The 27,123-nt window shown below is 28.1% G+C and overlaps 1 protein-coding gene across 4 annotated transcripts in view; it reads left to right on the top strand.

Annotated features, from left to right (window-relative positions):
* Positions 1 to 6,919: 6,919 nt before the first annotated feature.
* The window catches only part of LOC107449057 (putative sarcosine oxidase), a 31,786-nt gene continuing 11,582 nt past the window's right edge, over positions 6,920 to 27,123 (top strand). The window contains exons 1-5 of one of the 4 annotated variants that reach the window (XM_071184534.1): positions 6,920 to 7,099; positions 16,003 to 16,137; positions 18,855 to 18,996; positions 20,668 to 20,806; positions 23,332 to 23,509. In XM_071184534.1, coding sequence (XP_071040635.1) covers positions 16,003 to 16,137; positions 18,855 to 18,996; positions 20,668 to 20,806; positions 23,332 to 23,509 — 594 coding nt within the window. In that variant the 5' untranslated portion in view covers positions 6,920 to 7,099. The other 3 variants (XM_071184533.1, XM_071184535.1, XM_071184532.1) reach the window with 3 other exon arrangements.

Here is a 27,123-nt window from a genome sequence, read left to right as displayed (position 1 = left end):
CTGAGAATTTTAATGGAGGTAATAAATTACCAAGATCGGTTTAAATAGTTGCTTTTATATTTAAAAACTTACTAGATTTACAATAAATGTTTGAAACGCCGTCCTCTTTCGCAAATACCACAACGAGATCATTTCCCGATTTAGAAAACAGATTTAAGATCTTACAATAAATGATAAAACTGCAGTTGTCCTCGTTCATGTTCGAAATGTCGCAAACCATATTATTTGTGTTGGTTTCCGAAAATTTTAAAACTTTTGCTTATATTTGCATTTGAAAAATAATCCTGTTGCCCGTATCTTGCACTATATACCCACATATAAAGTTATTTAACTTATATCAATCATAAGAATCGGACAGATCAATCTTATTTAAGAAGTTAACTAGAAATATTTGACCTTAGTTATTTCTAAACAGCACAAGTAATCGCTTTAAACAAAATTCATATGGAATTCTGATCAAAGCGATTTCTTGTGCATGTTTCATCTAGTACAAAATGTTGATAATTTTAAACCAAAGAATTAAAAAAACTGATGTTCAAATTAGCAGTGTGTCTTACTTTAAAATTTCACTAGTTCTCACACCTATCACTAGTGTCTCGTATATTATATTTTTTAATTATTACAATTAAAAAAATCTCTCCCTAAACATACAAATATAAGTATAATTAACTCGAAATAAAAAATATTGAGCTATATAGTATAAATACTACTTCTTAAAAAGTACGTTAAAAATATCAAAGTAAAATTTAAATTTGTGACCTTAATCCCAGAGTTAGATTGCGTTTTGCGTAATTGCGCAAAATAATGAAATATGTAGCTCTGAAATTATGTATTATAAATAGCGGACTCCCTTTGCACGCTTTGCTCGCCAATATCCACACGGAGAAAAAAGTTCTCCTAAAATTACGGTAATGCATGATAAGAACATATCTGGCAGAAAAAACCATAATTCTAGCAATAAAACCAAAATATATGGTATTTATAAACTATTCATTTGGTAATTTTCCTCTCAGATGGTGAGGTATTAGCTCCCTTACTCTCATCACTTATCAATCCCTACGATTGCTTTGCAATAATCTTTTTTCCTGATGACTCCAAGTGAATGCTTTAAATGCTCCCAATGAATGCTTTAAATGCTCCCACAATATCTTATTAAATTTCCACTTTAACAGAGTTTGAGTAAGAAAAATTAAAACAAATTATTTTTTCACGGTTACCATAGAAATTTCTTAAACAAACTTCCTTCTTACATTCATTTTTAATTTTTTGAAAACCAGAAAAAAAATTATTTAACTTTTTTCGTGGGAAAAAGATCATTTAGCATTAGGGCAATAAGGTAATTGTGAGCAATATTTTACAATTTTAAATAATTATCTTATTTTTCTCGTTTTTCATGCGTTTTTTTATTATAAATTATGTAACTTATTGAAAAGTAAATATAACTAACTCATTTATCATTTAATAATTGTAAAATAGGGTATCTAAAGATGTGTGTCATATGCGTGATAACGTTATAACAACTGAACATTAATTTTAGATTTTTGTCTTTAATTTTAGATAATAAATAAAATCAAAAACATAAAAATAAAAGCAGAAGAGCAAAATTTTAGAAAAAATTACACACGTCGAAAAAAATTCGTTAAAAATTACCGTACTTGTGTGGGAATGACATTTAAGGTAAAAAAAAAAATATATGCACTATTTAAACCCTTCATTTCTTAATTTTTTCGTTAGTTTGGTAACGGGATTTACATGAAATTCTGGTTTATTAATTATAGTTTTAATTGCAACACGTTTAGTAAAAATACGAAACTTAAAAGTAAACTTCATCAAATAAATGATTTTTACGCCATGGTGAGAGAATAATTCTCTAAGGCAGGGGTTGCCAAACTTTTTTGATCGTCGACCCCTACATAATTTTTCGAAATCTCCATCGACCCCCATAAAAGTAATTTTCTGTTAATTAAAATAAAACTCTATTAGATACTGTGTTTGTACATTTATTTTATGATTTTGAACATTTATTAAAGTAATAGTACATAGTGTAACAATAGTTTTATGAAAAATATATTAATGTTGAAATATAAATACCTTAATATTTATGAAATAATAAGTAATTATAAGTAAGTAGAAATAATAAGTAAAGTAACTACGGATTTATTGCTTCTTAATCAATGACATGGGTGTGCCTGGTGTTTTTTTTTCTGCAAGGTTCGTTATATTGGGTTCAAAATTGGTCAATTTTAATCTTAAATCCCCTCGAAACTCCACATTTAATTTATTTCTGTTCTTAGTTAAGATTGAATTTACGTGACTGAAACCGGCTTCAACCATATAGGAACTTGGAAATGCTATCATAAATGGCTGAGCTATTTCGTAAAGTTTTACATATTTTTGCATTATATTTATATTTGTCCAAAATTTGCTTATTGTTAAATTTTTAAAAAGCGTCTTTGCTTCAAATCCCCATAATAATTCAGCAAGCTCATCTTGCAGGTTGATGTCCACGTTTTCAATTTGAGCAGAAAATGGCACAATAATCCAATCAGGGATGTCAATGTTTTCCAAATCAACAAAACGCAGTTTAAAATCGTCGCTCAATTTTTGAAGATTACCTGTATATATTTCCAAGTCTTCTTCTTTTATTTCTAATTGTCACATATCTGAAAAATACTGATAATCCTTCGACCAATCGACCCTTCCGGTTCGGATCGACCCCCATTCGACCCCCTGGCTCAGATCGACCCCCGCTTATGTTAAATAGACCCCTGGGAGTCTATATAGACCACTTTGGCGACCTCTGCTCTAAGGTATCGAGATAAAATTACCAAATTTTAGCACATTTATTACCAAACAGGATAGTAATAAACCATATTTTATTATTAATTTTACTAAAAGTCCTTAACAAAGCGTTTCAGTAAACATTACCGTGCTTTATGGTGTTCCCATGGAGACAGAATCTCGATAAATTTTACCATATACAGTTAAACCCCGCTATAGTGAACCTTCAAGGGACCGAAATTTAGGTTCACTATAACCTGAAGTTCATTATATCCGTACTGAAAAAAATTTTAACTAATTTTTCCAAACTGCCCACATTATTTAAATAAATGAATCAATTGACCAATGAAAAGAAATACAAAAATGATTAAAAATCAATATGTTGTAACAAAATATGTGTTAACTTTTATTTTTATTACTCTTCGTCTTGTGTACAAAAAATTTAGGGATGGCTTTTACTTAGGGATGGGAAACTGAGATAGAAGAAGCTAACAAGAAAGAATACTTATGCCTACATTCCACTTAATAGATGGTTTTAATAATAGATATGTGTATTTTATGTAGAAACTTCAAAATTACCAAAAAATGAAGAATAAAAATCAGTCGAAGACAGAAAAAAGTTCATAATATCCAATTTCCTCTGTTCTTTTGGTTCACTATATCCACACAAAAATATTATTATATGGGTATAGTAAGGCACGGGAGCGAACATTTCATTCACTATATCCGGAAGTTCACTATAAACCATGTTATGTCAAACCATAACGAGGTTTGACTTTAGTAGTATTGACCATATTTTTTTTTCAATGTGAATAAAAATTGCAGAAAAATACTGTCAGTCATAGAAAAAATATATAATTTATGCTCAAATATACTTATATTTGCGCATAAATTATTATATAGAGTTATATAAGAGTAAAATACTCTTAATTTCATACTGATGATAGCTACAGGTATCAAAGTCTTTTTAATATTCTTTTTATGTCATAGGTCTAACAGATTTTCATTGGTTGAGGCATTATAAAATAAATTCTTTATACATGACTAACTATACATTAAATAATTGCATCTAATCATTCAATCATGTAAATGTAATTTTACCCTACAATCCTTCATTTCATAAATTAATATAAAGATTCAAAAATAAAACATTGCTTCAATTGCCTATTCGAAGGTCATGTTTAAAATAACATTAAGTTCAGATCAAGTTAAGACAAGATTCAAGTTAAGATATCAAAGTCTTTTTAATATTCTCTTTACGTCATAGGTCTAACAGATTTTCATTGGTTGAGGCATTATAAAATAAATTCTTTATACATGACTAACTATACATTAGATAATTGCATCTAATCATTCAAACATGTAAATGTAATTTTACCCTACAATCCTTCATTTCATAAATTAATATAAAGATTCAAAAATAAAACATTGCTTCAATTGCCTATTCGAAGGTCATGTTTAAAATGACATTAAATTCAGATCAAGTTAAGACATTTCAAACTTTTAATAAATATTTCCCTTCTCAAAGCTGAAAATGTCATTTTTATGGAAATTGCCCATGGCATAAAAAATAGCAAGTGGGTAACAGCAGTAAACTAGTGAAGGTTATTATTGCAACTTTATTTTATGAAGCCTTGGTGAGTAAACAGAACAACAACATTTCTGAAATATTGATTATTTGGTGGCAGCATTTAAGCTTTCGTGAAAATTAATTAATTATCTTCATTAAAAATTATCATTTATCCAGAACTATTTTATCTTTTTAAGAAATACAGTTTAGAGTAAATTGAAATAACTTTTGTGCTCTCAAACTGAATATTGTAAGGAAAGAAAATACGTGAAAGAAAAGATGCCTTTATAGGGAATGACCCCCAGCAATGCCGGTGTCATTCTTAATAAATCTTGTTTAATAGCACAAAATGACATTAGGGCAAACCCCTTAGCATTTTGAGCTTTCTTTTAAAAAGTATGAAAGAAAATTACTTCAAATTTCTTACATTTTTAAGATATTCAAATCAGACATTTTTTATTAGTTGTATATAAATACTATTCACTAGAAAATTATGAGAAAGAAAAAATTTGTAAGTTTTTTTCCACCTACGCAGCACACACAAACACACACACAGATACATATATGTTTATATATATATATATATATGTATAATNATATATATAGAGAGAGAGAGAGAGAGAGAGAGAGAGAGAGGTATTTATATATATAGTATATTTAGTACTTGTAAAATCATCATTCAGCACAGTAGTAGTAGTACCTAGTACTAAAATTAATTAAGCATCATTGGCATCAATAACTATATCCAATTTTTTACGCCTCGAGTGAGTACATTTTCTTCTTTAATTTAGCATTTTAATGCAAATAAAGTACAAAAATTTTTTTAATCTGTACCTATTATCAAAATTAATTAATTAAAATTCTCGAAAGAAATTAGTAACGACATTAACATTATTATAATACTTTGGCGAACAATTAAATCGGTATTTATTTTGAAGGCGTTAAAAATAATCCAACTATTATTGCCGCCAGTAACGTTTAATTAAAGTGGTCTTAAATACTTAGATATTACCGTTATAAGTACTAAAGTAAAGAGAACCTATTATACCTAGATGCATAATGTAGGTACTGTGATAGTAATTTTTTTTACCGCCCTCCGAAACTATAATTAAATTTCTTTTCTAAAATTGATTTAATCAGAGCAAAAATTTATGTTCTAAGAATAATACTATACCAAACATAAAGCAAAATTCTTTAACCCTTCCTTTGGGCTACACCTATGAGTGGCAGTAAATCAATGTTGTTAAGCAAATGCTGTATGAAGAGCAAAGATTTTTGTTTCCTATTTTCTTTTTATCTTACCTTTACCAATAAAGATTAATAAATGACAATAATCGTGCAACAGCGTGACTTAAAATGAAAATATACATTTTAATTTCGAAGGCTGAGATCAGGAAAATCCCGTTGCACTAGTTTTTGTAATCAAGATGTCTCGGAAACGACATATTTTGGAAATGAAATTTCTCCTCGAAATGTTCATTTTTGTTGTATTATTTACATTTATAAAAACGTAATCATTTGAATATTGTACTTAATTTTATTTAAATCCATTTTTTTTAAACTTTCATTTCGAGAGAGATTCGGAACCCCTGAAGTGCGTTACTAAGTTACAATAACTCAATATTACTAAGTAAATACATTATTCAAAAAGTAAATGTTTTCTTTCCCCATTTACATTTTTATCTCTTTTTTTAAGTGAGAGAAATGATAAATTATTAATCAAGAATAATATACCTTCGTATTATAATCAGCTCGATCAAGAATAAAAGTTTACATTTTATTTATCAAGGTTTGCGTAATCAAAAAAAACAAACATTAGTCAAGTTTTTGTGATAAATATATCTCGGATATGACATATTTAAAAAACGAAATTTCTTTTAGAAATATCCAATATCATTTTCAATATCATTTATGAATCAATACCTTCATTTCAATACATTTCAATACATCAATACATTTCAATATCATTCAATATCATATATCGTTGCATATTGAAATAACCATTGTAGAACATTATATTTAACTTTTTAATCCATTTTTTTAATCTGTTTTCTTTCTTTCTTTTTATTTCGGGACAGGCGCGGAACACTTGAACATCCGAAATGAGTTACAAATCACACAACTAAATATTGCTTTTAAAAAAAATAAAAGTTGTTTTTTCCTATTTTCATTCTTATCTCTTTTTTTTTAGTAAAAGAAATGATAAATTAATAATCAAGAATAATTAACCTTTGCATTGAAATCAGTTTGGCAAGTAATAAAAGTATGCATTTAAATTATCAAGGTTAATGTCTTTAAAGATAAGTTATGTTTCTCAAGTTTTTGTAATAAAGCCTCCCGGAAATGACATGTTTAAGAAATAAAATTAATTTCTTTTAGAAAATATTCATTATCATTTTCAGTATCATTTACATTCTTGAGCAAGGCGTTTTCGCACACTGAATTAACATTATATTGTAAAATTGTATTGCAGGACTGGATATAGTGACCTTCATAAAAGCGACCTCATTCAAATTCTATCATGGTCGATTTAAGCGCGAGTAATTAGTGTTTTAGGTTTTCTTGCTGACTAAAGGAGAGTCGATTTCGAGTGGTAATTTTCCTTGCACCACTTCTCTTCAATTAGAATATTTATCCGAATTGTGAAAGTTGTCTACAATTCCAAATTGTGAAATTGAGTTCGCTTTCTGCTGAAATCTGATTTCGATATAGAGAGAGAGTTAACATCAAAGCATCCCCAGAAACAAGGTAATTGCTAATTTCATTGATTTTGGCAGCTGTTAAAATATTCGCTTTCCAATTTCAATACAGAAAAGGATTATTTTTCAATTATATTTTGAATCTTCCTTATGCAAATTAAATTGTGGTAACGTTTCGAAAAATCGTGGAAGGTAAGTCTTTTACAAAATACTCTGCAAGCATTTAGAATAACATTTCTTTATCATAATTATTTGCTTATATTATATAGTTGTTACCATAATTTTTTATTATGTTGTGTTTTTATTACTTCTTTTAAATATTTAAAGTAGTTCATTTTAATAATTTAAATAACTTCTTTCTACTTTTTTTCTTTAAAAAAAGGGGAACAAAATTTTTTTTTAATTTTAAATTTAAAATTTTCTTTCAATTAAAATTTTCGTAGAAAATTTCTTTTTATAATTATAGATGGCCTTAAAATTTTTTTATTATTTTAGCTGTTTAGCTGCACGTCGGTGAAAGATCGAATATTTCATTACATTCTTGTACATTCGGACCCTCACCGGTGCATGTCGACAATCACAAATATGCTTTGGTGAATGTCCGAAATATTTATTACATTCGATTTTATATGAATTTATTAGTGGATATAATTACATTTATTCGATATTTTAACCCTACACTGATGTTTTTTTAAGGTAAAGTGCCACTGCCCGATATACATACATTCGATTTGATATGAATTTATTCGTGGATATAATTACATTTATTCGATATTTTAACCCTACACTGATGTTTTTTTAAGGTAAAGTGCCACTACCCGATATACATTTACCCGGTATACCCTACACTGATGTTTTTTTAAGGTTAAGTGCCACTGCCCAGTATATATTTGCCCGAGACTCCAAACACTGATGTTTCTTCTAATCTATCGTCAGTAAGTACTAAAATATAGAATAAATAAAAATTTATCAAATAAATATAATAATATTAACGATTAAATTAATATAAAATTGGATATAACAAATATTTCAGACATTCACCAAAGCGATTATGTGATTGTTGACAATCACCGGGGAGAGTCAGAAATAAGGGTATTTAGCAAATATTTCGGACATACACAAAGCGACTACGTGAATGTTGACATTCACCGGTGAATGTCGACATTTTCGAGACTTCGGTCATTCACCGTAACATATACGTTACAGGGAGATGGAACGCATCTAGACAGACACTCATANATAAAACTATATATTTGAAATTCTAATTGAAAAGACATGTTGTAAATCATATTAAAAATTTTATTTTTAAACTTTAATGATATTTTTTTTCCAAAGCCAAACCGTATATTGACATTCATCATTCGGGCATCAGAAGTTACTATATTTTAACTATATTTTTTTCCAATAACTAACTATATTTTAACTGTATTTTCCCTCCAATGCCGGCCCTCATTTTGACATTCGCCATTCGCGTATCAAAAGGGCATATGAGTTGACCACTCTTTCAGGGATCATCATATTCGGTGTGCTTACTTACAATAAGAAAAACAGACACAGAGGAGAATGAAAGAACATCCATGCTTCTGATCGGGATTCGAACACGAGATCTTTCTGAAATGAGGTCATATCCCTGACCCCCATGCAGGCAGCTGGGCCTTTAACTATATGGCTTAAAGACATTTGTTAACCTAACAACAATAATGGTCAGCTATGTACTCATTTTGACGAAAAAGTTTATAAACTAATTATATAAAAATATTTAATCTTCTGATTTTAAATGTTTCAATTTTTAACAAAATGTGTGATGTCATACTTCCTCTCAGATAGCAATGTTACCGGATAGCAACAAAAATACGACAGTGACGGAGACTCACTTTTGAAGTCACATGTGACCTCTGCGATGTCGATACGTGAGTTTTTGAAGGTTACTATGTCCACCTTTGGGAATGCCAAATTTTGACGTTACCCAGACATCAACACGAGACCACAATGAGACAGATAATTGTTACAGTGAAATCACCGTGCGACAAAGATGTGACATATTCACGTCGCAACTTAGTCACAATGTGACCCTGTTGAGACGTAAATGCCACAATTTTGTCACACTGTGACCCTGTTGAAACGTGAATATGTCATATCTTTGTCACACAGTGACCTATTTGAGGCGTAAATATGTCAAAGTTTCGTCCCACCATGACAAGTAACTGGTCTAACTTTATTGCAACAAGTCGCAAAATATACCCCAACTTTAGAAAGACAAGTCGTGAAATGGTTTCATGTGACTTAAAGTGATAGAAGTTGCAACAAAGTTTCTAGGTGACTTTAGTCCCAGTAAAATATATATGTGACTACCAAGTGAAATGTCACAATAAATAGTCATGGAGACTTTTATAAGATATCACAAAACAGAGTAACATTAAAGTCACATTATGACCTTCTTGGGACGATTCGAAACGATCACAACTGTGAGTGCTGTGACCGTTTTTGACTTTTATGACGTCGTTGTGACAATTTCTGCTATCTGGGTTGGTACACCTTCCTCCCTCTTGTTAAAAATTGTCATAATTTTAAGCACCCTTCTTTCAAGAACTTTTCAATTATAAATAACCCCAATGCATTTCCATTTAATATTATGTAGATACGCAATTTGTTCGAAATAGTATGAAATCAATAGTATACACTATAATTTAGTCTCCTAATATTCAAATAAGAGCCCACGGAGGAAGTTTGAACATGAAATTGAATAACTAAAATTTTAATACTTATGAATAAAATTGTTTCTTGATAGACTAATTTATGATGTTATATTTACAGTGAGTATGAAACAATATTTTATATTTTATTGTAATAGAATTTCGCTTTTTTTTCATTCCATTCATTCCAATATTGACACGGTATGATTATTATATTAAGTTATAAATAAAAAACAAAGAATTAATAAATTATTAAATCTTAACTTAAATTAAAACTACATATCTAAGATAAATGCGAAAAAAAATTTAAATTGAAAATCTCCACAGTTATCTGAAATTCCCTTATATAATTCTGAAACCTAACTGCTATTCCTTATGAGTAATATAACCATATTCAGATAACTATGTTTGCTGTTACCTCTAACAATATTAACTTAAAAATTCTTTTAATGGAAATAAGAAAGGAATTAAAAATATATATATCTATAAAACTATTACTTATAAAACTATGCTTATCTCTCTCTCTGTGTATATATATATATATATATATATATANTATATTTATATATATATATATATATATACACAAATGACTTTGGATTAAAATGCAAGCTCCAAGAATTGAAAAAAAAAATTATTAAATCTAAACTCCTAAAATTGTTCTAGGAAATCTGCAACATCAATAACTGTAGAGCTCAAATCTATTCACTTAATATTCTCAATAATCATAATAATTATCAAAAAATAAATCTGTATAAATGTATTAAATATATTAAATCTTTATAAATATTAATCTAAATAAATCTTTATAAATATATTAAATCTAGATTTTTAAGAATCATTTGATTCATTCCTAAGTATTCTGTTTTTGCTTCATTATTATTCAGAAACCCATGTTTGTAATAATCATTATCTATTTCATCTAAAGAATGTTCTTGGATCCTTAGACAAAAAAACCATCAAATGAAGTTTAAAAAAATTTAGATATTTTTAAGAGTCCTAAGTACGGAAGTTCTTCTTCTCGCTTTACAGCAGCCATTCAAATAATTATACATAATCGTTTTTCTAAGGTTATACTTCGAAAATTTAAGAAAAACTTTTACTATAAGATAAAGATAATATAAAAAAAATACATAACCTTGAAAATTGATAGAATTCCAAGGCCGATTATAATATGTATAATGCTTTTGAAGGCCAATATGCAAATCATATACTTGCTACCTTTTATGTTTTAAAAATCTATCACGTACTGATAAAATGAAAACAGACGTAAAATACCAAAAACAAAACTAGTTGAATAAAATCTTCAGAAGTTAATCGTAGTGGCTTCAGTGTTTAGTTTAGGCTTATCTTTAGTTTAGAACTTAAATATCTGATCATAAGACACGGCAAATGTTAAAAAGGTAAATGCTTAATTATTTGTATGTGACGTAATTTTTTTGATTTACAATATTTCTATAAGTACAAATTTATCTTATGATGAACTTGAATTGGACATAAGTACTTACTTCATTTTTAAGTTCAGTTTGAATATTTGTATGTCTAGAACACCTATTGTTTGCGAAACAAAGTCTACTTTGACAATACAATGACTTCGTTATGTATAATCTTGAATTGTTCGTGGAAATGTTAAAAAAATTTTAAAATATCCGACATTTTTTGTATATTTTAGTTTTTAGAGCAGATTTGACTTCGTCTTTTTTCCTTTTTTTTTGTAATATACAGCTAAAATATTTATTTGCGTAAAAGAATTATGTGTGTAAGTATATACTGCCTAAACATTACTTAATCTCCTTCAATTTCCAAAACTTAGCAGAAGTTTTCCTTTTACACAATGTTTGGAGAACTAAATGAATATTGGTGCTTTTCTTTGTCCAAGTTTATGATGCACCATTTTTCAAGACTTTCATTTACTTACATGTAAAATCAAAAATTTTCATGAATATCACATAAATGATTCTTTATTAACTAAATCTCATACTAATATACTTCCAATATTTCTTCAAACTTTGTACTATATTACCAAAATTTTCCAGAAGTGTACTTAAACCATGTTTATGGATTTTATTTTATTTCTTAACTTCTTGACGCAGAATGTTTATTAAATATATTTTTCATACTTTTTTTCATTATTTGGCATTAAATTAGGACAAAATAAATGAAAAATATAATTTTGGCATTTTAATAATTCATAGTTATGAAATATAGCATGAAACATTGGCGTCTTTCTCTGCATTAAGAATAAAATCTTCCAAACACTGCTCACTTCGAAACAATAATTATGAAAATTTGCACTTATTTACAGGTATTTAGATCAATAAAAATAGTTGTCTATCGTTGAAATTTCTTTAATTTACAAAATCAATTATTGATAAATTTTTTAAGATGAATAAAAAAAAATTTTAAAAAATTTTTTGGTTTTAAGTTTTAATACAAATATTTTTCCGATAATCAAACTGATTTTTTAGTAATTGTTAGAGTGTTTTTTTATCGTTAAAAAAACACCAAAATATGCTAATAGAGCATCAAAAAAATGTATATATATATAAAAGGGAGACTCTTTCGTCTTAGTTTTGCTTCCTAACCCTGCTATTATACTTAATTCATAATTTTCATACTTCATTTTAATTATTTTAGAGGCCTCGTCCCATTTTCACTAACGCTCGTAAGACTTTTTTAAATTCCTTTCGAAAACTAAGCTTGCTTTAATCACTCACTTCAACTTTATAGCATCAATAGCACAAATTACGGGTGAAGCAGCAAAAAATCAAGGCATTAGGGTGCATTTTTCGTAAAAAAATACGAATTCCTTATTTAATTTCTCCTTAACCAATTAAAGAAAGAGTTTAAGAAAAGTAATTTAAGACGCATTGTTAATATTCCAAAATGGTGACTGTAAAAGACTATAATTCTACGTCTAATATAATTATTGTAAAATTAAATTAGGCCGGGTAGAAACTTAAAATAATTTCAACTTTGAAATAAAATAGTTTGAAAATTAATGTTACCTATACATCTTATAATCCTAGCTTATATTATATCTATGTAGACATTATAAAATCTTCGTAGACATCATAAAATAAGCTATACGCTTCGTGAACTTCGCTTGCTACACTTGCTCCAATCACCTCATTCCCATTTTTACCTTTTTACCCAACACCTTTATTTCTTTTATGCTTTATTTTAAAGTACATTAGACAAGTCTGTTTCCTCTCTGCTAGTTCAAGAGATTACCACCTTGCCATGCGAGCAAAACAACTTACTTAAACAAAAAAGCTACGATAGAATTTTAAAAATTTCTCTTGACTGGTTTACAAAAATATTAGCATCAAGTACCCTATTTGAAATAATTCCATATTTTTTTAAGTCAAAGCAAATGCTTTTGCCAAACTTTCTTCCTAAAACAAGCTTTCTTTTGCAAATCGTTCGGGATTGTATGAATTTCATGAAAAAGCTTTAAAACTAAACAATTTTGAAACTAATTCAAGTTCAAACAAAACGAAACTGAAAATTGCCCATCTTGAATTTTAAAAGTACACAAAATTTAAAAGTAAAAAAATCAAATTTCTCCTGAAAGTCACGCAGCTTTTTTTAAAAGTCTTACTTAATATTGACATGAACTAACTCAAAAATGAATGATCGAGTCTATCATATTTTTATATAAGAAACATTTAAAACTTCCTTAAAAATGCGCATAATTTCACGCTTTTTTAAAAAAAAAATATCCGATAGTTTCACCGCTTTAAGAGTGAGAAGCGACGAGAATTCTTTGCTTTTTAGTGCAGAGGTATTGTTCTGCGTTTCACATATTGCCTAAGACAGTAAATAGATATTGTTAACAGTCTTCATCTAAGTTTATTTAAAATGAAAAATGAATTTAAAGGCATTAAATTACTCATCAAAGAATTTTCTAACTTATAATGAAAGTTGGATTGGCTTGTAAGTAAAGACTACATGTTACATTTGTAACTCAATTGCGATTTTTATTCCGTAATTTTCAGAAAACTTATGATGATTTAAACTCAGAACATGTTAATGCGGGCAAGAAATATTTGCTTCAAAAATAATTTCATTCCCTAAATTTTTTAATAGTATTTAAAATAACCAAAATTCATTGCTAATTGTTTTTTTACTTATAGTGTAATATTCTAATGAAGTGAAAAATAAATATTTCTTAATGTAAATTTGAATAACCAATAATCTTATTAAATGTATACCTTAAAAAAACTGTATTAAAAAAGAATAATTGCTGTTACATCAGGTATGGACGACTCGTGACCTTCGAATTATCAATGTAAGGTCACCCACTTTCCAACTAAACATTGATTGTAAAACTGAACAATAATTAAAAAGTCTCTTTCCTGAAAATTTCAATCAACTTAAAAAAAAAAAATCCTATATATTATAACATTAAATTTCTGGACCATAATACCGTTGTGTTTTATCTAAAAATATTGATAATTTGAACTTATTATCGTAAACCTTATATACAATAAGAGCAGAAACATAGTTCAATTTTACCCCTTATTAAGGCTCGCACCATATTATAGTTCAACGTTCTGAAACTATTATTATATTATGTATGAAAATAAATAATGAAATTGATTTACCACAGTGAAGATTAAAAACTAGTTTTTAAATTAATTTGATTAAAGAAGAAAAAATGTGCTGATTTTAAATTACGTTTTAATTCGAAAATATTATACATATACATATTTGAAAACATATACCTTGTCTCTTAATTATTATATTATCTTTTAATATTATTCTTAGCATACTGAGGAATAGTTAGGTTATTATCTGAATTTAGTGTGACCCCCACCAATGCATTTCTCCATTAAAAAAGGATTGGTACCCTAATAATACTTAAACCATGTTCCATATACCACTAGAGTCCGTTAATACGACAATCCGCTATAGCAAGTGGAATGGCCGTTATAACGAGATTTTCTTCATAAATACCATATTTAATTTGAAAATAGCAGTATAAAATATTAAAAGTTCGCAGATAAACTCTACGCATCATTGATGCCACCGAATATTGTTTTCAGTAGCTCTGGATGCTCTGTCAAGAAATGCGTAGTCAACAAAAACGGGCTAATTTTTTTTTTTTTTTTTAAATAACAGTAGAAAATTTTTTACTCTGTAAGGAAAAAGTGTTAACTAAGCAGTTGATCGCCCTCACATGTTTGCTTTACAAACAGAGAGAGTTAAGATTGTAGGAAGGAAATCAGGTGAAATTATTGATACCAAAAATAAATTGTTATCTTCTATTTTGTTCTTTTTGCTCTAGTATTCTTAACTTTAATAGAAAAAAAGCATTTCCCTCTAAAAAGATACATAAAAAAAATAAAAGAAAGTCTTTCCATTGTGGAAGGCTAGTATTTATGAAACATTTTCGCAATTACAGAATTCCATAATACGTCAATCTTGTTATAGCGAGGTTTTATGGTATAAATAAATAAATTATGTAAACAATAATCCATTCATAGATTTCCATAACGTTTTTAGTCAAGAAGTGTATTTTTATATGCAAAATTGTAATTGCGGAAATAAAAGTAAACTACTTCACCATCCATTAATAGCGATATAAATCAAAAACGAGATAAAAATGAGTTCAGGTTTAAAATTATTTATGAGATGGAATAAAAATAAAACTCTTACTAATCAGTATAATTTCACAAAAATTTATCTCATCATTCTTTTGCAAAACAAAAAAAATCGTTTCTCATTAAACCAATTAAAAAAGTGTTTATCATACTAGATAATTGCATATTTGGCATAATAAAAATAAGTATTCCATTATGTTATTTTACTCGCATTCCTATGTAGATATTTAAAAACCAACAATCAAACTTTATTTTCGAAAATTATTCAGAACAAAATTAGAACTATATTTTGGAAGGAAGTCGATCAATCAAGGAAATAATATATAAACAAGTATATTGCCCATAAAATTATTTTTAACCAATACCAGAATTTCTGAATTTAGCTGTTTAGAAGTATGATGTTCAAATACAACTATGTCACAATCTATTTCTTTCCAAAGATAAAACTGTAAGATATAGAACCGATAAAGATATGCGGATTTAAGTTACTGATTAACGTAAAAGAAACTAAATAATTCTTAAAATTTTACATTGATATTCATTTTAAACTTGCCTCAAAAATAAAAGTAATTCTTTTTAAACGAAGTAATCATTTTTTTATTAACTCTTTTTATGTAAAATAAAGCACTATAATTTTTTCTCGCATATAGATGTGCATACACGGTTCTGCAATTGAATATGATTTGTGCATTGTTGGTGCTGGTATGTTTGGCAGCGCTGCGGCTAGACATGCATCCGTTAATCCCACACTAAAAGTTTGTTTGATAGGACCTGAAGAACCTACGGTAAGTAGAATATTCAGTGCGTTTGAATTTTATTAATCACGCATTTAATTTTGTTAATCATGCTTTTATTTTTGTTATTCATGCAGTTAATTTTGCTAAACATGCATTGCAAATTTTAATCATACCTTTTATTCTGTTAATCATGAATTTAATTTTGCTAATCATACATTTAATTTTGTTAATCATGCTTTTAATTTTGTTATTCATGCAGTTAATTTTGTTAAACATGCATTGCAATTTTTAATCATACCTTTTATTCTGTTAATCATGAATTTAATTTTGATAATCACGCATTTAATTTTGTTAATCATGCTTTTATTTTTGTTATTCATGCAGTTAATTTTGCTAAACATGCATTCTAATTTTTAATCATACCTTTTATTGTTAAGCATGAATTTAATTTTGTTAATCATGCATTTTATTTTGTTAATCATGCAGTTAGTTTTGTCAATCATACAGTAAATTTTGTGAATCATGCATTTAATTCTATTAATCATGTCCTTAATTTTATTGATCATGCATTTAGTTTTGTTAATCTTGCATTCAAGTTTAGTAAACATGTATTTCATGCCTAAATATTCTGTACTGAATTTCTTATCAGTTACAAATTGGCATAAGCGATTAAAAGACCTCCTGTCAGAACTCAACTATCAAAAGAGAGTAGATGGAGGAGGGCAATTTTAAATGCGCTTTTAATCATCTTAATTTAATTTTCACACAAAAACTTTTTGCGTGTTATTCATACGTGTACTAATGCACTTCTGCAATCAGCAAGGTAGTGCAGTATTATTCATTTGTCTGTTGTTGTTTTTTCTAAATTTTTAACAATTGTGTTTGTTTTTCTTAAATTACATTCAGAAAACTTTTCACGATCACCCAATCAAAAATTAAATTGAAAAAAAAATTAAAAACAGGCAAATGTGCAGTGCGCAAAATAAAAAGCGGACTACCCTGAATAAAATTTAATTTAATATTTGGATCAATCTTAATGTAATGGGGGTGACCTCAAATATGCTAATTAATTAGTGCAGACAATATTTTAAGTTACAAAATCAGACACAAAAACGTACTTTCTCTGAAGAAACGTACCGTTTTTTCGCCGAATTCTGATTTCTGACCGCAAAAATATGGGGGGTAGCCGCATTTTGAGAAATATGATCCGAATAGTTTCGTCAGGAGAGTGCTCCAAAGTTTGGACTCCATAATGATACTTTTACTTTTTGAGTAGTTCGCCATATCTCGCAGAATTATTAAGCAAATTGAAAAAATTTGCACACAATTGTAAATTTCGTTTATCTAATTAAAATTGAATGCAAAAATAAATTTTAATAAATATTTATTATTTTTTTTAATAAAAGGTGAAAAAAATTTTGACTAGTAAGGTATACAATTTTTCATACTATTTTAAATTATGTAAATTTATATGGCAATATGCGAAATTTGAGCGAAACTGGTTGAATAGTTCCTAAGAAATCGAATTTTAAAAATACCATATATTTAAAATTAGATTTCTCAGGAAGTATTTAACCGATTTCGTTCAAATTGGCAATCTATATTGCCATGTAAAATTACATACTTTGAAATGTTGTGAAACAGTGTATGCTTTACAATTCAAAATTTTGTCGACTATTGTCAAATAAAATGATTGAAAAATATTTATTAAAAATTATTTCTTCACATGGATTTGTCTTTTGATAAGCGAATTTTATAATTGTGCGCAAAATTGTTTTAATTTGCTTAAGAAGATCTCGAGATATGGGGAAATACGGGTTCGAATCCCAGTCGATACGAATTCCGCATCCGGCTTGCACCGACCACAGTGAAATATCCTCAGTGGTAGACGGATCACGGGTTAGAGTCCCCTTGCCGTAAGGCTACCCGTGGGAGGTTCTCTTAGTCTTCCTCTCCATGTAAATGCGGGTTAGTTCCATCGAAAAGTCCTCCACGAAGGCAAATTTCTCCCAATATTCTATCCAGGAGTTTCCTTGTCTTCTTGATTGGTTCAAAACTACAGGGCTACGGAGTAGAACATTAGTAGTTATAAAACCAAAAACTAGGGTCGGCTGATCAACGACGGTTACAAAATATAAAATCAAATCATTAGATTAAAATTATTCAAGGTAGTCCGTTTTTGTCCTTTTTTCTTGGCGCACTGTTTATTGTAGTATATTGAGAAATTTTGAAACGACCGGAAAAGTAAAAGTATATGCTAACCATCAGGGATTTGACATTTGGTTAAAGAAAAATGAGTTATAGAGGAATATTTTCAAAATTTATTCATAACTGTAATAAATAATTATTATGATATTCCGCTGTGTCTGTTACCATCTGTTAACAACACGGCATTCTATTAAATACATGTTCATAGTATAGAATGCCTAAAATCGGCAGGCATCGTATGGCATGATTAATATTTCACACATCGCTTAGGAATTCTGTAGAATAACTAAATGCGCAAAGAATTGAACGATCAATTATTGAACGACACACTGCCCATTGTATAGAATGACTAATAAGAAACTTGCAGGTATTATGTACAATGACTTAGCTATAAATATATTATAATAATTCTCATGTCTCACACCTTGCCTAAGAACACCAAGAATTTTACAGAATGCCGGTATTTCATAATACATTGTAAGTGACACATTTATTATAAATGAAAGTTTCGCATTTATATTGTATTATAAATGAATTAAATTTTTTCATTAATTAAGGAAGAAGAGTTCAAAAATCGTGAAATCTTTGGAGCTCACTACGATGAAGGAAGAATTGTTCACGCAAATGAAACTTGTGAAGCATATCAAACTTTAAATAGAGAGTCCATTAGCAGATTTCGAGAAATCGAGAAATTATCAGGTAATAATTAAGTACAGCAATATAATCGAGTATCAAGAAATTATAAATCGATACAAACTTTGATTGATCACATATATTTGAACACAACGCATATTTAAAAAATAATTTAGCGCACTAAATCTCTAATTAACAACGCGCATTAAAGCAGCTGGCGAAAATCAGTGAGAAAATTATTATAAATGTAAATTATAATTTAATCAACAAAAAGTGCATAAATTTATCAGCACACATATGCACACTACCCACCTGAACTATATATATATATATATATATATANTATATATATATAAAAGCACTGCTAAATGAAAAGTCCGCAAGGGCAATAGCTAAATCGAACCCAAATAAAATCGCTGAATGGTTGGATGAAATCACGAATACGAAAACTTCTATTTTGAGAACAAAATAGTTTAAACTTCCGTCCTCCAGCGAGTATACAACATTATCATTTATATCTAAAATACTCTGCATAATACGGTATGAGGCGTAGGATATAAGACCAGATATTAATATACCCGAATAATTTTTTTAGCCAATTTTGAGTAAATTATCAAATTTCATATTCTTACATGGAATAAGCGAATTGTTTTTTATCTATCGAAATTATTTGAAACCATTGTTCAACTCTAAGTAGTCTGTAATTTTGAACCTAATTTAGAAGACAAGGGAACTCCTGAATAGAGCATTGGAACAAACTTGCCTTCGTAGAGGTCTATTGGATGAAACTAACCCGCATTTGCGTTGCATGGAGAGAAAGAACACGAAAACCTCACACGGTTAGAACGACGGCATGGGAATATTAGCCCACTTTTCGGTATCACTAAGAATATTTTTCGTCAGCACTGTGGTCAGTGTGAGCCAGGAGCATAATTCACTCCAACCGGCCTCCGTTGAGATTCGAACCTGATACCCCTCATTGAGAGGGAGCTCTCTATCTCCTGAGCCATCGCTGCACAATAATCAAAATAATATAATAAGTATGATTAGGATTAGTATTAAAATTGTTTTTTCAGTGCATCATTTGTGGAGTACAATTATGCGGAAATATTTTTAAAATTATGTGCCAAAAATGCATAAAATTTTAAAACCAATGTCGATTGGTTGCAGATTGAAAACAAATTAAACTGGGGGAAAATTTAATTTAAATAAAAAAAATATATACATTTTTCGAATAATGAAACAGGGATATAACAAGTTATTTAATGAAGTCAAGGATACATTGGTAATCGGATTCTTAAAATTGAAAAAGAAGATAAAGGTGAAAGAAAAGGAAAAATAAATTACGAACACAAGTTCAAAGAAATGAAAACATTTCACGGAAAAATGAAAATCATGCGGTTACTTGCAGTTTAAGCGGTTAATTGTAAATACTATGTGGTTTTCCGCATCTTTGCACAACTTGTACAGCCTGAATTTATATGATATTAATAATTTAGTTGCAAATTTCTTTCATTTTGATACTAAAATATTCATGACTCAGTTTTATATCTAATTTTACTTAATGCATTGCTGTATTAATGTTTTATTAAAAACTAAATTTAAGAAAAATTTATTTAGCATTGTTTTTCGCATTTTATAATTTTTTATCAAACGAAGGAAAACTAATTTTTTTAGGAAAATGATATTTAAAATGATATTTGTTATTATTATTTATTCATTGCATTTTCATTCAAGATATCAAATTCTACAACCCATGCGGATCAATGTTAATATTTGACCAACACCATTATGAAACTTGGCATCTTTTGGACAAAAACACACCTGGGTGCACTCAGTGCGTTGATCTATCTTCAAAAGATATTTTCTACAGAAGGTATGTTGTGAGATATTACACTAATAAAAAATTAATGACCTAATTTTAAAAAATATCAATAATATAAACTCCTCTAAAATTTATACGCAATATGTCGTGCAAAAATTACATTTACTTATTCCCAAGATCTTGTAAAACATTGACAAGCTCGTGTTAGTTGAGTCAAAGAGTTTGTGATGAAAAACAGCAATTTAGAGAAAATATTTATAAATATTGTTCTTAGTTAATTTTTCCTATGTCCCCCTTTTAAATTCAGCTCCTTACTTTGACATTGGCTCTACAAGGGTTGACCTAATGGTTGTTTATCATTTCTACAACAGGAACTAGCCGTGGTTTATCCCTTCAATTGAACCACTGAACTCATGAGGATATTTTTTCAATATGAAATTCATTTTTGTGAATTTTTGCTTCAAAATCCAAAGAGTTTTCTCAGACACTCTTATAAACATGCAGGAGAGTTTTGCCATACTGGCTATTTTATTTATTTATTTGACAAATATATTTCCATTTTGGGAGTAGAAAATCTTTGTTAAACCAAATGTTATTGAAAAAATTAACCGTTTGGGTGAAAACCTGTTATTTAATTTTGATTAAACAGTTTGGTTAACCTGTCTGTCATTATTTTCTTTCTCTAGTCGCTATTTTTCCTTTCTACAACAAAGATCTCTGTGCTTATGAAGCTATTTTTTTAAAACTGGAATACATTTTTGAGATCGTACATCCAAATATTCATAGATTCTCCTTGGGATTCAAATGCGGAGAGTTTCCTGGTCATTGTTAAACAGCCACTTTATTTTTGGCAATATATTCCTACACGTTTTCTTTACAGGAATTGGCAAGGAGCTGAATGTTAATGTTCCATTCAAGATGGAAACCTCTAGTAAACTCTGCTTCTTTTCTGACTGTCATAACTTACTTGTACTATTCCCTGTTAACTATTTCTAGAGCAAGAGCGAGTGGTTCTACCCTCTCGGACGAAAACATAATTCCAAACAAACAATGAAAATGTAAAGTTTTTTTCGTCCCACCATCATTGGCACAACAATCCATGGTAGGACTAGGCCTTTCTCCGAAACATTTCACCACTCAGTTCGCTTTACCACCAGATTTTACCATTTCAACACTCTAACTGTTTTGAAAACCGTGGTAAAAGCGTCCAGACATCGAAGTTTTGGATGTCCTCTAGCTCTACTACCAATTGGTTAGGAAATCTTATGTATTGGTAGTATTTAAACAGCAAATATGCAAATTTCCTTTTCTTCAACTTAATAATTTTTTTTTAAACTTCTGAAATACTTAATTATTTTAAGTAATACAGTTAAAAAAATCAATATAAATATAAAATACTTTTTTGTCTTGCCGCTATAGATATATTTTTGATAATTATAATAATAATAATATGCAATTACAAAAAATTCTGCTAAATTATGACTAACTAATATAATTTTAAATTTAAGATATTTAAAATAATAAAAATTGTTTTTAATTACAAATTGTTTAGACTTTCTTATGCTTTGTTTTTGATTTAGCAATGCATGTTCCATAAAACGATTGTAATTCAGAATAATTATTAATTAGTGTGGCAGTTTTATTATTCTTTATACTTTTTCTATATAACCAATGTACAGATAGTTTTTTAAAACGTTTGTATTTACGAATTCATAATAATTATTAATTACCATGATATTTTTTAATGCTTCCAATCAGAATATACAATGTTCAGATTGTTTCTTTAAACGACTGTATTTAAGAAATAATAATTAATTATTATTAAAAGTAGTTTTGCTTTTTCTTTATATTGTATTTAAAACGATAATATTTAAGAACAAATAGAAAATCAGCGAAAGTAGCTTAACCTACGCTGGATAACGCTATAGGACTCCAAAATTTCATTTTCTAAGACTGAACTTCATTTTGTTTATTAACCATTAATAATAATAGTATTTACATGGACATATGAAGTTGATAGTATTATTTTTATTGGACATATTTTTGTTTTTCTTTAAAAAATCTAAGTTCTGAAATTTCTACTAACCCTACATTTACAGACTAAGATTACAAAGCTATTGATAATTATCAAAAAGTGAAGCTAGAGGAAATTAAACGATTAATAGCTTAACAGATATGCAATTTTTTAGAGCATGTAGAAATGGTATTTTCTAATTTTAGAACAATTAAAATAATTTATATCTGTTCATAAAATTTTAAAATTTGTTTTAATTAAATTTGAAAAAAACTATTTTGCTTCGAATGTAAGGTAAAATGATAATGGAATATAGGGTAAAATGGCAAAATACTTCGCCAAACAAATGGTCTTTTTTGTTTAGAACGAATCTACGTTTTAACCGTGAAATATATTCAATAGGAAAATATAAATTTTTGTGCATATTATATTATAATATTTTATTAGTTAGCAAAATATTGAATTCGTGATTTTGAGTTATTCAATATCGAGTAAATTTCTAAGCTTATTTAAATTTCTAATTTATAAATCTGATTTTAGTCCTCGTGTGTTCTCTACTTAGGTTTCCGTTTTTCAAAGTAAAGGAAAATGCATCGATATTTTTTGATGATATGGGATCTGGTTATATTAGTCCGAGGAATATGGTTGCTGCGCAGAAGAAAGTCGCAAAAATGCAAGGATGTCATATAATTGATGACGTTGTCGAAGAAGTTAGAGAGCCAGTTAATGGACTGCACGAGGTAAAAATATTGTAAAACAAATTTAACTTTAAGGGTTAAGAAGGTCTTATAAGTATATTTGTTAGAACAAATGTTTTGAAATTCGACTCCCCTAAATGTTTTGAAATTCGACTCCCCTGAACTGTGAAGCAGGGGCGGATTCAGACATTTTTCCTGGGGGGGGGGTTCATAGACTCAGATCCCCCCCACAATAAATATTTTTATAAAAAAAAATTTTTTAAATATTTTTTTTGAAAAAAAATTGGGGTTTCTAATGCTAGTCTTCTCATTTATTTTTTTCATAATGAACAATACATAAATAATTCAAGTATTCAACATCTTTAAATAATAAATGTAATGCGTTTCTTAGAAATTTCGGCAAATCTGTCAATGATTTTTTCAACATCCAAATCAATTTCTCACTTCAAGTCCTGCTTCTGTGTCACGCTGCCATTTTGCCACCTAAAGATGAAATTCTGCTTCGACAACTTTCACGGAAGCATTTAAGAGATTCTTTAATGTTTACAATGAAACTATGACGAATATAGTTTTAATCTTTTAGATTATGATTCTTGAAACAGTGAAGAACATGTAATTAATTAGATGGAAAAAAAATCGATTTTTCGACCTACTTAGGTGTAAATGCCCCCTTAAATAATTTTTAAAATATTTTATTTCGTTTGTAAACTAATAAAAAAATTATTATTTTTATTTTTTTCAATTTGGGGGGGGGCATGACTCCTATTCTGTTTCGACAACTTTCACGGAAGCATTTAAGAGATTCTTTAATGTTTACAATGAAACTTTGACGAATATCGTTTTAATCTTTTGGATTATGATTCTTGAAACAGTGAAGAACATGTATTTAATTAGATGGAAAAAAATCGATTTTTCGACCTACTTAGGTGTATATGCCCCCTTAAATAATTTTTAAAATATTTTATTTCGTTTGTAAGCCGTTAAAAAAATTATTATTTTTATTTTTTTCAATTTGGAGGGGGGGTCATGACTCCTACGACAACCCCCCTCCACCACGCTGGATCCGCCACTGCTGTGAAGGAGGCTTATTGAATTTTGTCAACACTTTAAATAATGCATTCATGAGTTACAAAGTTATTAAAAATATTTATAACATATGTACAATACCAACACCGATGTACAATACCATGAAAATTATGGAAGTATATTTTCAGTTATGGAAGTATAATTTCATAAGTGCTTTACTTGGTGGGCCTTAGTAAATTCAAATAATGCGTAAGATTTATCACTATCAAAGCTTTTTTTTTAGGTGGAGTATTTCGAAAGATCAGTAAAGGTAGCTAAAATGTGAAATTATTTAATTTGTAACCATGGTTTAAATATTCTTTTCAAATAAAGGTTGGATAAAAGTCATTTACCCACTGAGAGATTATGCCTTTCTACTCTCCAACTTTGATAAAGGCTTAAGCATATTAAAACTACTTCTATTTAATTTAATTTTCTAATAAGCTATAACTATTAAATTCATCAAATTAATATATACCAATAGTTCTAATTCAGAATGAAGTTCTAAATGAAATTGTTTTTTCTTGGGGTTAAAATAATAAAAGCCGTTTAATAGGTATTAGAAGGTGAATAGGGACAATTTAATATGTGCATATTCGCGTAGGCCTTGAGCCTACTTCTTCTTTCAATCGGGCCCTGCAAATTCTTAATTAAAAAATTTTATGAAAAGGGTACTTCATAGAAAAAAATTTTATGAAGCGTAAAATTTTATGAAGTGGGTGCAATATAGAAAAAAATTTTATGAAGAGGGTACTATACAGAAAAAAAATTTATGAAGCGTAAAATTTTATGAAGAGGGTACAATATAGAAAAAAATTTTATGAAGCGTAAAATTTTATGAAGAAGGTACAATATAGAAAAACATTTTATGAAGCGTAAAATTTTATGAAGAGGGTACAATATAGAAAAAAAATTTATGAAGCGTAAAATTTTATGAAGAGGGTACAATATAGAAAAAAATTATGTGTAGTAATTGCACGGAAATTTTTTTTCTTGTCATGCTTTTTGTGACGACAACTAACCATTTTCGCTAAGAAATATGAAGAGCAAATTATTTTTGAGTAGTTAGAAAATATTAGTTTTAAGAATATGTAAATTAATTAATTTTAAGAATGATTTTAAAATTTTGGTGATTTTACCTCATTAATGTTTAATTAAAATTATTCATATCTGCAAGGTTCACTTTTAATAGCAATTGTATCATAGTGAGAGCTATTTTATTTCATATTTGTAAGTACGATTGACGAAAGCAATAAATCAAAAGCATCTTTTTCTTAAAGTAATTGTTTTTAGTTTATTATAGTTTGCATAAGCCAAGTTCAAATATTTACTTATTTATAGACATAAGTATAAAAATTCTGAATTTGTCATTAAAATATTTTTTTGTATTTATTTACATACGTTACGCATTCGCAGTAGAATCTTACCTAAGCCGCAGTTTTAATTTCTTACAAGGAAGTTTCATTTTTAAAAATGCCCATGAAACTTTCAAATTTATCACCATAATCCTTTACGAAAATAGATCTGACTAAAAATCCTCTGACATTATAGTAAGCAGAGTATTTTTAAAAAAAATTCAAATGACACAAACGATAATCAAGATATTTGCAAGAAGCTATATAATAAAAACAAAAGCTGTTTTGAATTAAACTAGATAACAAGAGTTGATCAAGGATAACTATTAGCATGGCTTTCGCATTTAAGTTCCGATTTCTTGTTGTTTTACCTTGAAAATAATAACAATAATAAAAACTTATCATTTTAGACATCAAATATATTTGTAGATTTCTATCTGCCTTTCTGTTTATTCATTTGCATAAAATATTCAAAGTGAGCTAGTTAGAATGTTTTTCTATTGCTTTAGGTCAATGACGTTGCATGTTTATTGACGTAAACACAAAAATGTAAACAAAATCAGAAAAAGGAAGTATTTTTTTAATATATTCAAATATTAAAACGTGTAGTGTTTATGAATTCATACGTTGCCTATCATTATTTGTGTTGTTCATTGTAAAATGTGATAAAACTTTATATGTTTAAAATGCTTTTTTTTTCTTTTGCTTAATTGTTTTACATTCAGTTACATGATTATTTTAGTTATATTTAGTTTCATTACAAACGCGAAGCAAAAGTAAACACCCTGAACAACTTTGGATCGAATGATCGGATTGTAATGTACTAGGACTCAATCTCAATGGTTCGAGGACCTCACCTTAAATATGCTAATTAATTATTGCAGACAATATTTTAAGTTACGAACTCATACACAAATATGTTTACCCACAGGTAATTCTATGAAAAACATAATTCTTAATAAAAATTTGCTCTTTTTATTATTTTATTTAATAATCGTCAAGAAAAATTTTTAAATTGTAAGGTATAAAAATTTTTACATTATCACAAAATTTAAAATTTTAACAAAATCGGCCGAATAGATCGTGAGAATTCAAATTTTAAATATACAACTTTAAAATTTAATAACTCAGAAATTAATTTGAACTCAAAATTTTAACTCAAAATTTTAGCATAATTTGACCAATTATGCTAAAATTTTGTATTTTGCCATTTAAAATTACATTCTTTAAAAATCA

The sequence above is a fragment of the Parasteatoda tepidariorum genome, chromosome 8, assembly GCF_043381705.1.
Source record: "Parasteatoda tepidariorum isolate YZ-2023 chromosome 8, CAS_Ptep_4.0, whole genome shotgun sequence".
Classification (NCBI taxonomy): Eukaryota; Metazoa; Arthropoda; class Arachnida; order Araneae; family Theridiidae; genus Parasteatoda; species Parasteatoda tepidariorum.
This window is presented reverse-complemented; position numbering and strand designations above follow the sequence as displayed.